The sequence below is a fragment of the Rhineura floridana genome, chromosome 21 (assembly GCF_030035675.1).
Source record: "Rhineura floridana isolate rRhiFlo1 chromosome 21, rRhiFlo1.hap2, whole genome shotgun sequence".
NCBI lineage: Eukaryota > Metazoa > Chordata > Lepidosauria > Squamata > Rhineuridae > Rhineura > Rhineura floridana.
Genome location: NC_084500.1, coordinates 16,851,526 through 16,868,212, shown reverse-complemented (window position 1 = coordinate 16,868,212; position 16,687 = coordinate 16,851,526). Strand labels below are relative to the sequence as shown.

At 49.3% G+C, this 16,687-nt stretch overlaps 1 protein-coding gene across 1 annotated transcript in view; it reads left to right on the top strand.

Moving 5' to 3' along the window:
- The window catches only part of DOC2B (double C2 domain beta), a 120,497-nt gene that overhangs the window by 78,614 nt on the left and 25,196 nt on the right, over positions 1 to 16,687 (top strand). The window contains exons 5-6 of the mRNA XM_061605317.1: positions 11,390 to 11,516; positions 16,293 to 16,450. Coding sequence (XP_061461301.1) covers positions 11,390 to 11,516; positions 16,293 to 16,450 — 285 coding nt within the window. The remainder of the gene's footprint in view (positions 1 to 11,389; positions 11,517 to 16,292; positions 16,451 to 16,687) is intronic.

Below are 16,687 nucleotides of genomic sequence, written 5' to 3'. Positions count from 1 at the left end.
ATCAAGGCAGCATTACAACATACAAAAACATGATAGAATTGAAAACCGACCAAAGAGCCTTCAAAAACCATAATGAAAGGATCGATAAGCACTGCATTGGTTGGAAAAGAAAATTCACATTAAAAGGCCTGTTTAAAAAGTTCAGTTTTCAGGAAATGACTGAAAGAAAGAAGGGATGTTCCTGCCAAACATCTATTGGTAGGGAGTTCCACAGGGCAGGGCCTGCCACACTCCCTGGTGGAGTCCCTCTGAACCTCAGGGGCATAAGGAAGAGTGCCCCATTGGAATATCTCAGTGATCAAGATGGGACATAGGGAGTCAAACAGTCCTGAAGGTATTATAAGGACTAGAAACCGATTTATGATCGTAAATCATAAGGACTAGAAACCGACTTGGCTTTAAATGATTCTCAGAAGGCTGGATTCAAAGCCCTGTTCTCTGGCATGCATGCATTGTGCACCAAACTGGCACTAATAGGGCAAATGGGGCACTGCCCCACCATCCTCAGCCCGCCGTCAGTCATCCCCCACCTGCCTGCCTTCTTACTTACATCTAGTCCAGGGCGGTGGCTCTACAGGTCAGCTTCGTTCTCCTTACTCTCAATGTTGCCCTTGTAGAACTGAGCAGGGAGGAAGATAGGGGCAAAACTAGAATTAATTGGCCCTGCCTGTCATTGGCTGTGATTGTGTCTGTCATTGGCGCTGGCTCCACCTGCTGTTGCGGCTGGTCCTTCGGCCCTACCAATCCCAATAGACACTGGTGGTGTCTTTGGAGCCATTTCAGATGAACCTTCACCAAAATGACTACGTGGCATTTCGAGAAGCTTTAAGGCTTTCTTGGATAGAGCTGCTCCCGCCAAAAAAAAAAATCGGACAGAGCAAAACAGCAACTGGGCTAGTGGCCTCTTCAATTTCCCTGCACAAAACGGTGAAAGAGTCTCCCTCCGAAAGCCATTGAGATTAGGCTGCAGACACACCGTGCATTTAAAGGAGGTTTAAAGGATATTCCCCTTGCCCAAAGAATCCGGGGAACTGTAGTTTATCCATCACAGAGCTACAGTACCCAGCACCCTTGATAAACTATAGTTCCCAGGATTCGGGAGTGGGGTGCCTTAAATGTGCTTCAAATTTGTGGTGTTTATGCAGCCAGTGCCTGAGAGAGAAGGAGGGGGCTTGAATATCATTAAGGAGCTACGCCCAGAGAATCTCTCAAAAAGGATGTTTAATGGCTGAGTCTTGCTGCTCTCTCTGCTGGTTGTGGATCAGTTTTTAATGTCTGTTTTTAATCATCCACAGCCTTTAAAACACACACACACACTTGCCGCAACGTTGCATTGATTTCTCGTAACAAAATTCAGACAGATACGTAATTGCCTTAATGTCTGTCTCCATGGGGAAAGGATGGAGCCACACAAGCAGCTGACGTTCGTTGCCCGAATATGTTGTGGCATAACAGTGGCAGCTGGTGCCCATTGGGACTGGTGGGGCGGAGGGCAGGGAGCCCAACAGGAGGTGGAGCCAGAGCCAATGACAGACAAGAGCCAGAACCAGTGATAGGCAGAGCTAGTTTTGTCTCTGTCCTCCCTGCTGAGTTCCTGCTGCAGTGCCTCGCCCTGGTTGTAAGTAAGAAGGTAGGCAAGTGTGGGCTGGCTGATGGCAGGCTGAGGTTGGTGGGGCATTGCTCCATGCACCCTAACGGACCAGCCTTCACTAGATCATGGATGTCTCTTGGCTTGACCTTCCGCCCCTAATGCAACTGTCCCAAACAGTCCCCACCTCCTTGTTCTGAATGCCCGTGGGCTCAGAGAGAGAGAAATTGGGAACTAATTTTAAACAAGTCTGATGTTGTGCAACATTAAGGTCTCATGCGTGTGTGTGTGTGTCAGTTTTGCCTAGTGATCTTTGAAGCAATGGCCACTGGGAGATTCCTTCACGTCTTGCAGTTGCCTGGCTGAGGTTGGTGGCAGCCACAAGACCACGTCAGTCTTACAGACCTTCTTATTTCGATCAGTTTTTTATTTTAAAAAACGTCCACATGAAAATTCATATGCATTTTTATGCACAATTCACCTGATATACGCATTTTTGTACACAATGTTGCTTATACATTTCTTCAAGCCGTTTCCTCCTTACGCAATGCGTGTTTTCACTGATAAAAGCATTATCTGTGCACATTTCCCCCTAATATAAGCATGTTGGACTTTTAATGTATTATTATTACTGGTTGGAATACGGCCTCGCAAAATTCAGAGGTAAAATTTGAAAGGATCGCTGCATTTCAGTGAGATGCGCTGATTTGGGAAGTGCAAATTAGATAGGTTCTCATTAAAATGCAAACTGAACTGATTTCTCTCTCACCCCTCATTTAGCCACAGTCTTAAGTCGGAATGTGACAGGAGATTGCAGACCTCGAAATGAAGCTTGGTTAGGTGCTTTGCAGGTTCTAGCTTTGAGGAACAAACTTACAGCAGTTGATGCTCCAGAAGCAGGAAGCGTCTCAGAGCAGCCCCTTGACGCCATCAGAATCTGTAACCCACTCATGATTCTCCATCATTGATGCCTCCCTGGGACAGGAGGGGACGAGAGGGGCTCTGTTCTTGCTCCGCCTTTGCCTCCCGTCCTGTGTCACAGTTGCCCTTTTAACCCAGTTGGTATCCGTAACTGTTTCATCTTCGGAGGAAATTGACTTTAACAATCGTGCCTGTAATGATTGTTATGTGCCTTCAAGTCGACTACGGCTTATGGCGACCCTATGAATCAGCGACCTCCAACAGCACCTGTTGTGATTAAGAGCTTTAATTTCCCTAGATAGTCGGAGGGAATTTGGGGACAGAATTGGGAGGAGGGGAGGGGTGGAAGAGTTGTGCTCCTCTGAATCTTCCCCCTCCCCGACTCCCAAAGATTGGGTTGGTTTGTGTTGACCTGAGAAATTAACCCAACCAAAGCACCAAAGTGATGACCGTGCCTCCACGTCGCTTGTCCTGAGGGCTGTTGCCGTTGTGCTGTGCTTGGAGCTTCCCAGGGGCATCTTGGCTGCAGTGGGAAAGCTGATCCTGGGCAGATAGGCCTTTCGTCTGAGCAAGCAGGGCTCTTTTGTAGGCTCTTATGTTTAGGGATGAAGTTCAGTGGTATGTCAGTGAGCAATGTCAGACTCTGGAGTGAATGGTCTTAGCCCCCCTGCAGCCCCCTTTTAAAAGATAATAATGTGTATTACTTCAAAATGTGGCCAGGTTCTGCATCTGGGGGAGAGGGGCTAGGCTTCTGCCCCAGGTAGGAAATGTAATTTGTTTCAGACTGCTTTTAAATGCCATATCCTACATTATTATGACCTGCCCTGAGACCTTGTGGTGAAGGGTGGGTAATTGATTTTTTTTTTAAAAAAAATAGAATACTTTGTATGCTTTGTGTTGATGCCTCTGCCCCCATCCTGAGTGATGGCAGGTATGCACGCCAATGCGTGAGGTGACGCAACCAAGCATATTTGAGCATCTGCCAGCTGTGCACATGCAGGGGTGATATTGACCCACTGAATGGGAGCTCCACCCTCCCAGCCATAGGGTCCCTTGGCCAGTGCCCGACCTAGCCACCCACTGGCTCCAGGTTTGTGAGTGCACGTTTCAGAATCACCGTGGTATTGGCGGTGGGTTCCAAGGCTAAAAATCCAATGAAGCCCTGGAGATAAAGGAGGACTCAATGGGGGGGGGAGGTTTGCCCCGTTGGCCTTGATTCCAAAGAAAAAGGGAGAGCCCCACTTGAAACTATCTCCAAACCTAGAGATTTAGAAGAGGAAGCCCTTTTAAAATCTTATCCCCCTCCTTCCCCCGTCCAGCAAAGAAACTGCGACTATCTTTCCTTTGCTGGCGAAAAATGTTATAGAAGGCCAGGGCAGATGAGAACACTCAGAAGATAACAAAAATCCATTTCCCTCACCTTTTGTTCAGCTTACCTCTGTTTTTATTACCGCTCCTTGTCTGCGCTTCGTCTTCTATATTAGCCTTCTGCTACTCTCTCCCCCCTCTTCTGAAAAGGTCTTACAGTCATCCTGCTCTCATCTTTCCATCTCTAGATACTCTCCAACTGCAACAAGTCATTCTGCCTCAAGGAGTGGGAAGAAACCGCCTGATTTTCCTCCCTTGGCAAATGTACCCATGTTTTGGCTCACGTGAAAAAGTCCACATTTGGCCAATCCCTTTATCAGGCCAACCAAGCAGTCGCGCAATAGTGTGCAAGCTTCCAAGTCCTCCAGAACTCTTTGTCTGGCTAGATCAGGGATATGGGGAACTGGAGCTGGCTTACAGGGCCGGATCGTGAGATGCTTTGATAGGTGGTTGGGACTTTCTACCTGGCTCTCACCTGACATCACGGTGACGCCAGGTGAAGCATTTTTATCACCTGCGCAGCTTGATTTCAAGCCCCACGAGCAAAGGAAGTGTTCCCCTGCAGGGCTCGCTGTCAGTGCTGATCAGCTAGTTTGTACTGACAGCAAGCCCTGCTGGAATCAGCTGCTGGGATTGGCCGATTGGGAACTCTGCAGTGCAGCCAGTCCCTGCTCCAAATGGGGGTTGCTGCAGACCAACCCCTTTATTAGGCCAACCAAAATGTTGCAGGATAGTGAGTTTTCAAGTTCTGTGATGGGAGTTCAGTAAGATGCAAAAAGGAGACTTCTTCCTTTTCAATCGGTGCATGTCCTTTTTGGACACGAGTACAAATCATGAATGCACAATAAAAAGGATGACAGGAGGGGCCCTGGGATTGAGGGTTGGGTAGGATGAAATGCCAAAATATTAACTCAATTTGTTGTCAAGGGTCATGCAGGGTCTGATGTGGCTAAAGGTTAGAGTGAAAAGATCCACACGTTTCCCCCTTTCAGTAGCCTCTTTGGAGAGGAGAATTAAAGCACACAGTCATCCCTTGCTGCCTTCAGTCAACAGCAACTGCAAAGGCAGGGGTGATGGATGGAGACTAGGTGGCACATTTAAACCTGGGAAATTATCCACCCAAAACAAAGGGGGCTGTTGGCTTTCTGCAAAGGACACAAGTCAACCCATATATTCTAAGGCACATTGGGGGAGGGAGGAGAGTCTAGGACCATGCAGGGGAGGGGGAAATGGCCCTTTATGGGACCAATTCCTGGCTGGGAATGGATGACTGTTGATGACCCTTCAGGGAAATGTCCTGTAGCAATTTCAGAGTCAGGAGCCCAAGCTGCAATCTCTCACAATAAAGGGGGAGGCCTCCAGATCAAGAGCGCTGGACCCTATCCACAGGGCTTGGGGCAGGGGTTACTTTTACTATAGAGTATTGCCAGGCTCACTTGGAGTTTGAGTGTTGGCACCTCCGATTTGTAGTCAGATCTGAGTTTGAACTTGCCGATGGTGCACGGCATCCCAGCCAGGGATGGGGAACCTCCAGCTGCCTTCTCTGGTTGGCCCTCAGGATTCTCCCTAAGGCCACGCCTCCTCACTAGCCACACCCCCTCTCCCCAGGCCACACCCCTTAACAGCCTCTCTCCACACCCTGAGTGTTTTTGCCCGGCTGGAACATGGAACTCTGACCGTGCCTCACGGCTGCTAGGTGGGGGGCAGAGACGGCAGGTGTGTGCCTGTGTGTAGATGCTAGCCTGCTGCACAAAGGTAACATTTGCATTTGTCGCTCTGCCCACTTTTGCTGCTGGCCCTGCCCACCGCCGGCACCTGGCCCCCGGAAGGTTGCCCAGAAAGGAATGTGGCCCAGAGGCTGGAGAAGGTTGCACATCCCTGACGATCCCAATGTTTGGCCCGGGGGATATGGTAGGTAACTGGATCTGCCTCCTGCCCACCAAGACGTGGTTTTGCACCTCGTTCTAGTTGGCGAGTCTTGGGGTTCTAGTGAAAAAGATCTCATAAGCCTGCCATCTGCCCATCCTGGTATCTATAAATGTTTTGACTTAGTGCAGGGCCGCTTCCTGCGAGGAACGACAGAGACGCGTAGAGGCCTGCCCCAGGCGTACATAGCAATGGGAAGTTCCAGCCCTGGCTGTGTGCAGAACCAGGGCCAGCCCAAGACATTTTGCTGCCTGAGATGTAGGGCCACAAGAGGGCCCGCCTCCCATTATTTATATATTGATGGCCTTTAGACCTCACACTTTAGCCAAAAAGGCTGTCAGGGTGGCTAGAAATACTAGTTCTAAGATAGAGAGTCTAAGACTGATCAGATGGTCCCTGCACTAAGAGGAAAGAAAAGTCACAGCACAAGAGGAAAAAGTAATGGGAGGAAGGAGGGGGAAAGCAAGCTCCAGCACAAGTTCTTCAAGCTAGAGTTCTTGACGTGGCAACAGATGTCCATGAAACGCTCTTCCTCTCGGATCAGATCCAGGAGCAGAGCTGGTGACAACGTCCAGGTCTCGGGGACAGGGCAGTTCCTGCCCCACAGTTCTTCCCTCAGACAGCAGAGAGTCCTCACAGGAGGAGGGGGGCTTGAGGGAGTTACCCTCCTCCCTCACTAATGGCAATGATGGTTCTGGCACTGTATTGGCGGGTTTACTCCATGTTCAAAAGCTGACTGGACTGGCAGCTGGGAGTGAAGGAGAAATTTGATTCCGTTCGCGTTTGCAGGTGAATCTACCTCATTCAGACTTTTGGAAACAGAACGTGAACCAATGCATAGCCGTCCTTCAAAATCCGCACCTCCCTGATTTTTGCAATGCGGTACTCCAGCTATGCAACGTGTACAAAAAAGTGCATCAGTTAGGATAAAGGTGTCCATTGGTGAAAATAACAAACCAGAATGCATTCTCTGAGGGAGAACGTTGCTTTGTGAAAATGTGCAATTTCGCCCCTGGTGGGAGAAACTTGCACTAAAATGCTGCTGAATTGTCATGAGGACTTTTTTTTGGGGGGGGGACACAATCTGATGTGGAAATGTGTCAAACAGAACTTAAGACTGGGAAACAGAGAGACTGAAAGGGACAGACTCGCCCATCCTTACTGGCACCTGAATCTTATTTCAGCACTGGTGACTGGACAGCGTTCCCCCTCCAGCCTTTCTCTGCCTAACGACAGGGCCGGCTCTCTGCAGGGAAAAAAACACACACTCCATTTTCATCTCTATCTCCATGTTCAAATTGAATAAAAAGTCAATTACATGGTAGGTACATTTTCTCTCTTCCCCCCTCCCTCCCTCACCTTCTGATTTAATAAATGCTTTGCTAGGCAGCATACACAATGCAGCAGGAGGTTCTTTTTCATCTGCAAATGGTTTCTCCCCCTACACACACACACATACACACACACACTTTTTCTAATTTTTAAAAGAGGAGAAGACCTCTCTCCTTGTGCGCCTTGAGCCCTGCCCTTCCTCCGATAAGCCCTGGCTCTGACTCTTGTTTCAGCAAGTATTCTGTGTGCACATCTCATGAGATTTGCACCGAGAATCACCCCCACCGGCTGGCCCCTTTCAATCACTCCCCTGTCTTCCCCCCCCCCCCAGCTCCTTAGCACCAGTTAATAAGGAGCACTTTCATGAATCTGCTTCTGCAAAAAAAATTAAAAAGGCTCTGTGGGAGCGGATGATAAAGGGCTTTGCTGAGAAACTGTTGCTGAAGAGAGGAGGCCGAGCGGTTTTTAAGAGGTGCCTGCAGAATTAACGATGCTCCATTTTTAAAGCCCTGTCTTGACTTACACATTCAGGATTGGCCTGTCTGCTAGCCATGTTGAAACCTTTGTTTGGGGTGGTGGATCTAGAAAGGTGGCAGGTTTGTGTACTGGTCCCCTGTCCAGCGGATCTCCCAGGTTCCACTCCCTGTGGATCCTTCCTCAGAGCGAGGCATTACCTGGTGTGGTAGCCCTGGAGATCACCTTGCTGTGACAGTTCAACGTTTCATTTGCATTTGCAAAGCGACAGAGGCACAGACACTCTGTGGGGCTGTTTACTAGCTACTACTCAGTGGATCTAATCAGGGTTTATTCATAACATGTCAAAATCTGGCTTATGCATCAACCTTCACCAGATCCTTAAGTCCTGGTTCAACTTGCTCAGTAGCAAACTGGTGGAACAGGGAGGAAAATACAATCCATGACTTAAAACCAGAAACCCAAAACTTAAAGTAGTAGAGTTGGAAGGGGCCTATAAGGCCATCAAGTCTAACCCCCTGCTCAATGCAGGAATCCAAGTCTTATAACTGAAATGAATACATCAGTTTATTGATGCACAAAACCGAATGGTGTTATGAAATAATGAACGGATAGACAATAAAACAAAGATAATATTGGAATTACAGCAACTTAAAGTAACTTAGAACAATATCTTAAAGCAGTGTGATAAGATAGTTAGTTAGTTAGTTAGTTAGATAGATGATAGATAGATAGATAGATAGATAGATAGATAGATAGATAGATAGATAGATAGATAGATAGATAGATAGACAGACAGACAGACAGACAGACAGACAGACAGACAGACAGACAGACAGACAGACAGACAGATAGATAGATAGATAGACAGATAGATAGATAGATGCATTAACACTACAATAATATGTTAATAATAATATGGACTAGCAGCATTGACAAGATGATTAAAATAGCACTGACAAAGCAAACATTCAAGATAAAGCATATATTTTCCCCCTAACTCCTTCCAGCCCCACTACCTATATGTTTCCTAGAATATGAGATGAAAGAAAGCCATTGTTCCCTATAAGGGGGGCAGGCCTAAAGCCTTCAGCCACCTCACCCACAGTGCCTCGCTCTGCCAGTCAGAGTGTCACTGCCAGTTTCAGCACAGAGCAGCCTTCCCCAAATGTTGATGGGCTCCAGCGCTTCTCTGCCCCAGCCAGCATCAGCAATGCTCAGGGGTGATGGGAGTGGTCGTGCAGCCACATCTGAAAGGCACCAAGCTGAGGGAGGCTGCTCTTGACAGCACTGGTCTAGAAAGCAGCCTAGCAAAGTCATGGAGGTTGAGGCTACTGTCAATGGCTGCCAGCCATGATGGCCTCCAGTGATGGAGGCAGTCTACCTTTTGAATACCAGTTGCTAGGGAATTGCCAAGTGGGGACAGCTGCTGTTGCAGTCAGGTCCTGCTTGAGGGCTTCCCATTGGGGCATCTGGTGGGCCCCTCTGAGAACTGGATGCTGGACTAGATGGGACCCTTTTGGCCTGATCCATCAGAGCTCTGCTTACGTTCCTATGTTTCTTTCCCATGGGGGCTATCCCATTTCATCCCCACAACAACTCTGGTAGGTAGTTTAGATTTAGCAAGGGCGACCAGCCGAAGGTCAGTCAGGGAGTTTTGCAGCTATGGGGAGATTTGTCCCCATCACCCCACACACAGTCCAACAATGCCTGTGGGATTCCTGGATTTCCATGGGAAACTAGACCGGTCCCCGTGCAGCTTTTCCAAGAAACTGTCCCTGCCACGCACCAAAGGGCTCAATGTAACATTTAATCATCTCTAATTAACACCAAGCTTCTCAGACCAGGTTCCGGCTTGTTAGGTGGGGGCAAAAAATAGCTTTGCGCTGCCGTAATTAAAATAGATTTTGACAGCCTCCTTCATCCAAACGATCCCACCAGCTTGGAGACTAGGGTGAGGGCTCTCGTTTCGGCACGCAAACGGGATTCGGTGGGCGCCAACCTCCCCCTTATCCCGCCATCCACACAGCTGTAGCAAATTTGAGACTACCATGAGAAAGAGCCAGCCAGCCCACTCGCTGACAGAAAGCAATTCTTTGTATTGGTTTAATAATTGACAAAGCCCCTTTTTTTACTTATTTTTTTGCTGTTAAAAACTTTCCAATGCCCAGGAAAGTCATTAAAGGTTCTTTTTTTAAAAATAAAACTTGTTCTGAGTTTTAGCAACCACTCCTAAGTCAGTATTTGGTGTTTTTCCACACACACGCAGGACAGGGGTGGACAGCCTCAGTCGCTGGGGGTAAATATGACCCTTCTTTACCTGGCCCTTGGAACACACCCCAGGCCACACCCCTCCCTAGCTGCACCCCCTCTCTCCAGGCCACACCCCTCCCTAACCGCACCCCTTCTCCCCAGGCCACACCCCTCCCTAACCGCACCCCTTCTCCCCAGGCCACACCCCTCACTGGCCCTGCTATACACCTTCCTTGAGTGTTTTTCTTTGGCTGGAAATGCGTCCTTGAACTCTGATCAGGCCGCTTGCTCGCTTGGATGGGGAACAGAGAGGAGTGTGTGAGTGTGTGTAGGCATTCCTTGCTCCGCCCACTCTTGCCTCTGGACACATCCACTACTGGCATATGGCCCTCGGGAGGTTGCCCAGTAGGGCTGAAAACCAGTTCCCTGCACCTGTCATTGCATCTTGCTTGTTGTTGCACATATATTGTCCTAGTATTTCCAGTAAGGATATGATTCTGATATTGTGTAAGTCACTGGTTGGGGCATAATGGACACTCAAGGGCTGCTTTTGTTTAAAGAGGCCAGGGGGTGTAGTCGTCCAGGGTCTCAGGGGGTCTTAGACCCTTTACATTTTTGGGAGCAGGGTCCCAATGTCTCCAGCATCCTACAAGCCAATCAGCAAAGGGAGTGTGTTAGCCACTGAGAAGAGTCTTCTAACATGCTTCCTTGTCCTTTCCTGCGGATTGGAGCCAGTCAGAGTGAAAGGAGGTGAGTCAGCCACTGAGAAGTCTCTTCTCAGTAGCTAACACACTCCTCTTTCATGCTCCTTGGCTCCTAGGAACATCTGTTGTGGTGGGCAAAGGCATTGACAAGGATCTCGTTCTCAACCCAGCAGCAAAAACAAAAAGGAAGGGGAGGGGGAATGGCTGTGACTATCATGCAGGGCCCCCGCACTGCTCCACTTGCTACTACTCCACTGTCCCTGTCCAGCATGGTTAACTGCAAATCACCAGATGATATTGCAGGATCGGCCTCTGTTCTGTGGCCGCCCGAGGCAATACAAACAGGCTAAATCCTGCTCTGACTAGGGAAGTGGGGGGCGACTGGAGAGCAGTTTCAACAGTCCCGCTTTCAGTTGCAGGATTTCCCCCTGGCTGGGGCTTATTGCAACAGATCCGACCAGTTGCAACAGGCTGCCGTATTGATTATTATTTCTTCATGATTGCATTGTTGTTCCACCCTCCTTCCGAGTTGCTCAGGGCTCCCATTTTGTCCTCACAACAGCGGCCGGACAGAGGTCATGAGGTGAGGCTTTCATGGCTGAGTGGGGATTTTCACTGGGGGAGTCTCCCCAGTGCTTTAACCATTACACATCACTGCCTCTGCTTCTTCGCTTGGAGGGCCATCACCCTGCTGCTTCTGGTGGCCCACTCTGCCTCGGGGCATGGCCGGCCCTTTCGAGACAACTGCCACCCAGACACGGCCTTGCGTCACCGAACAATTTCCTTGCTCATTCGCCTTTCTGCTCTCTTCTCTGCCTTTCAGAATTTCAGTCTGTGACGAGGACAAATTCCGCCACAACGAGTTCATCGGAGAAACCAGGATCCCCTTGAAGAAGCTCAAGCCCAACCAGACCAAAAAGTTCAACATCTGCCTGGAGAAGCAACTGCCTGTGAGTGAGTTTAGGAAAGCATGTCGCTAGTAAGAACATCAGCACATCAGAAGAGCCTGGCTTCTGGATGAGGCCAGGGGCCCCTCTAGTCCACCATCCTGTCCTCACAGTGGCCGACCAGGTGCCCTGATGGCCTGAGTGCAACAGCAACTCTCCCCCCCACCCGCAGTTTCGGAAGCATACCGCCTGTGACTGTGGAGGGAGAACACAACCATTGTGGCTAGTAGCCTTTGATACTGTTAGCCTCCATGAAAGCTGTCCACATTGGTGGCCCTTGCTGCCTCTTCTGGGAGCGAGTGCAGGTAGTCACTATACGCTGGGTGAAGGAAGTTACCTGTAGCTAGATAAGTCACTCAGCTTATCTATATTGCAAACTGGGCATTAGAAAAGCATGTTGCTAGTAGCAGATAACAACAAAACCCAGAGGCCACACAGGTCCCAAGTTCAATCCCCGAAGGCATCTCTGGGTAGGGTTGTGAAAGATTCCTGCCTGAAACCTCAAAGAGCCACTGTCAGCTAGCGTAGACAGTACTGAGCTGGTTGGACCAATGGTCTAGCTCAGCTTCCCAGGGCCGGCGCCAGAAGCGGCCAGGTCGGGCCCTGGCCGAGGGCCCTTGCAGCCAGGAGGGGCCCCTGAAGGGAATGGTAGTGCTCCCGTTCCGCGATCAGTGGCAGCGTCGGCTCTCAACCCTTCTGTGGATCGTGGAGAGGGAGCTCCCAGGCACCGTCCCCAAAACAGTCAGTGCAGACTTCACTAAACCCACACGCACGCACGCCCCACCTACCTCTCCCGTCCCTACAAATTTATTTATTTATTTATTTATTTATTATTTGGTTTATATCCCGCCCTTCCTCTCGGCAGGAGCCCACGTGCGTGCATGTCTGCCATCAACCAAGATGGCGGCAGGAGCTTTCCTAAGGGGCTGACATCCCCGCCACCATCTTGGTTGATGGTAGGTATACTCACACAGCGTCAACATCATTCACAGGGACGGGAGAGGTAGGTGAGACGCACGGCTTATTAGCCCCGCACGACCTGTGGGGGGAGGGTTGGGCTACAGCTCCACAGGCCTGGGGCCAGGCTGTGCCCAAGGGCCCTGTCATGCCTGGCGCCAGCCCTGCAACTTCCTTTGTTCCTATTTAAATCAGCCCTTAATTCAGAACCATAAGGACTAGAATCTTGCTTTAAATTCAGGGGAAGAGCCGTATGTTCCGATGTGCTACTTGTTCTACCCTCTGAGCTACACACAACAATTCACCAGTTTCTATTTTCCTACCCTTTCTTTTGGCAAACCCGTCCTTCACCAATTTAAGTGCTGAGAATTTGAACTCCGGTGGAAGCATCCGCTTTGAAAGAAAAGGAGGGGAGGGAAATACAAGGCTTGCAAGCTGCTTATCATCGCCTGATTAGGAGTTCCAGGAAAGGGAGAAGCATGTGTGGGAGGCGAAAGAGTTCTCCTCCCCTGGGAAGCCCGAGTGGGCAGCGTAGCTTGATCTGAGGAGTAACAAGATTGCTGTTTGTTTAAAACCAGGCTGACAGGTTGGATGGTGTGAGGAGGAGGTGTTGCGCACCCTGTCACCAGAGGCACAAGTACAAAGGCATACAAATTAACGATTAAAAAAGAAAAGAAATCTGGCCGAGGCCGTGTTTGTAAACGTATGTTTAAAACAGTCAGAAATTCAACAGGTGATGTTTCCCCCATACACACACTTCTTCCTGTCGTGACTACAGTGCTGTGGCGAGAGCTGCACCGGTTGAATGTCCAGCTTCCCGCCTGGCAGTGAAAGGCACAATGTTTTTAATAAGTTGTGAGCCACCTCAGGAAAGTTAAAACTAGTCTCAAGGGTGCCCTATGAATGCTGAAATAAATAAATACAGAAAAATGTGGTCCCTGACATACGTCTGGACTCAGTTCAGTTAGCAAACTCCTGCCAAATCTTAAATTTGATCTCCTAAATCAGGGTGTGGGGTGTGGGACCTTTCCCAGCCTGAGGGCCACCTTCCTCTTCCGGGCAACCTTCTGAGGGCCGCAAGCCAGTGGTGGGCGGAGCCAGAGGCAAACGTGGGTGGAGCAATGGGTTTAAATTTTCTCTTTATGCAGTAGGCTTATTTCTATGTGCACTCATACACCCCTATCTCTATCCCCCATCCAAACAAGGAGGAGGCACCATCATAGCTCAAGGACACATCTCAGCGAGGCAAAAATGGAGAGTGCAAAGCACAGCTAGTAAGGGGTGAGGCCGAGGGAGAGTTTTAAGGGCCGGACAGAGAGGCCTAGAGGGCCACATTTGACCCAAACGCCAGAGATTGCCCACTGCTGACATAAAGTCAGGACTGTTAATTTTCCACTTGAATCCCAAATATGCTTCCTTCTTAGGGACTCTGCTTGAACGCTGGGACTGTGTGCACTTGTGCCTTGGGCGCCCCCTTCAGGCAGTGAACGGAACAGAGGCGCATGCAACACCAGCTGCTGTGACTGGCCGGCAGGAGAAAGCTTCCTGATTGGCCAGACCCGATATAAAAATCCTCAACGTGCAATATCAGCCGCTATGGTTTCCCCCTCCCCCCCCCCATTTGCAATGAGATATTTTCAAATGGGAGCCATGCAAGGTTATTTGCTCAGCTGGAGGGTTGGGGAACTCAGTCCAAAAGTGATGAAAATTATGATCCAGACAGCCTCCCAATTTCAGCAAGCTGTCAAACCCCAGCCTTGGCTGATCCCGAGCGATTCGTCTCTCCGAGCCGAGCTGCAAGTGTGTGTGTGTAGACTCCTGATTGAATCTGACACTCCCTTAAACGTGCAATCGGTTGCTATTTGTGCTTGCGTTTAATCCCAACGTTGCACTGACAGTAATGAGCACCTCGTAATTCCAGTAAGGAAATTAATGGTGTCAGGCTCACCATTTGGCAATTTATTGTTCTGAGAGTTGGAGAGACAGGGAGGGAGGGGGCAGGAATTCAGCGTCTCGGGTGACGGCGGGGGTGACCAGGACAAAGTGTGTGTGTAGGGAAAGCCCCACATCTCTTCCAAAAGAATAGAGGAGTCTACTTGGGATCTGAGTATCCTTGTGGCTAAATTGTAAAAAAAAAAAAAAAGATCAGGCCTCTCCAGTGATTTGTGAGGACTTCTTTATGAAATGGGTCCATGGTAACTGGCCTCTTAATAGCAAAGTAGCCTCCATAACAAATATGGATTGCGCCCACGAAAACACTGTGCTACAGACCAGCCACTAGAGGGAGACACAGCACAGAAGGTTACCTGAGGAGCTGATCCAGGCTCCGTCTGCACTTTTAAAGTGCTGTTAGTGCCATTTAAATGGTCATGGCTTTTCCCCCCCCCAAAGAATCCTGGGAGCCAGTGGCTCTGATATCAGTGGGGCACTGAATCCGCTCCGGGTTGCAGTCCAGACTTTCAAGGAGCTGTCCGCGCAACTGAAACCTATTCCTGACATAGGTTCAATGGACTAACACCTGGAGTAGATTCACTGCCCCACTGACATCGGAGCCACTAGGCGCCACTGCTGGGAGCTGTAGTTTGTTAAGGGTGATGAGAGTTCTTAGGAGATTCCCCACCCCCACCCATTCCCCTTGCAGAGTTGCAACTGCCAGAGTGGATTAACAATCAGTCCCTCTTCCAAGGTTACTCTGAGATTTGTAGGTCTGCAGAGGGTATAAGGGGTCTCCAAACAACTCTCAGCACCCTTTTTACAAACTACAGTTCCCAGGATTCTTTGGGGAAAGCCACACCTGTTTAAAGTGGCATAATCGTGCTTTAAATGTATAGTGCAGATAGGGCTGGAGACTGGAGATGGCCAACAGTTGTTAAGAGCTGGGGGTACCTAGAGAAAAGGTTTTGCTTCCTATTATTTATTTATTATTTAGAGATTTAAAAACAAAAAAAACTAATCCCACTCTTCGGCCAAAAATAGCTCCCAGTGTGGCTTACGAATCACTAAAGAATAATTTTAGCTGGACTACCATTCCCATCATCCCTGATCCCTGACCATGCTGGCTGGGGCTGATGGGAGATGGAATCCAAGACTATCTGGAGAGCCACTTAAGAGACTCTTCTGGTATTAAGCGGTATATTTACATTGGAAACAAACAAACAAACATGCTATTAATTCAGTACACCGACTCTGCAGGCCAATTTGGTTCAAGCTATTGAAAGCTGCAGAGCCTTCAAGGCTTGCTTGGAAACATCAAGGGATGGAGGTAGCCTGATCTCCTGGAGAAGCGAGTGCCATAAGGGTGGGCCCACCACCAAGCAAGGCCCTGTTCCATCTGCTCACCCTAACCTGTCTTCACAAGCAGGGCCTCTGAAATGAACCACAAGGTCAGGGCAGGTTCATATAGGTTCAAGCAGTCTTTCAAGTAACCTGGTCCCAAACCCTTCATTTTTAAGGCTTTAAAAGGGTCTGAGCCCAGCACCTTAAGCAATTGGGACAATATAGGTATGCCACCCACCGGGCACCGACTAGTAACGATGTAACTATATTTTATACCAATGGAAGTGCCCAAATCCAAACCCTTTGTAAAGGCAGGATTTATTGATTGATTTAAAGGATTTTTATCATGTTCTTCAGCCAAAAAAGCACCCAGGGAGGCTTACAGATCACTCATGAGAGAGAGAGAAATAGACAGTCCCAGCTCTCAACTTACAATCTTCAAAAGGCATGACACAAAAGGAAAACAGGTCAGGAGGGAGGAGGAAATAAGCAAACTCTGGTCAGGGGAAACTAGGGGCAAGCTGAGTCATTTTCCTCTACTCGCAGATAGATAAAACAGAAGACAAGTCCCTGGAGGAGCGCGGCCGGATCCTCATCTCCCTCAAATACAGCTCCCCAAAGCAAGCACTCCTGGTGGGCATCATCCGGTGCGCACACCTGGCCGCAATGGACGCCAACGGCTACTCGGACCCCTATGTGAAAACGTGAGTTTCCCCCGTGCCGTTTTGAGTGGTCGGGTGACTTTTCACCGGGTGAGGTCCAGAATACCTGCTTTGCAGACCTTCAGTCTGTAACAGCAGTGGGCACCCTCCAGTCCACAGGACTCCCCCTGATAATACATGAGCATATTCACCTCTTTTGTTGAGAGGCAACGGTGCCGTGGAAAGGCAGCACTTTAGCGCAGACGTCCGGGGGGAGCCTCGACAGCGGGAGCAGGAAGG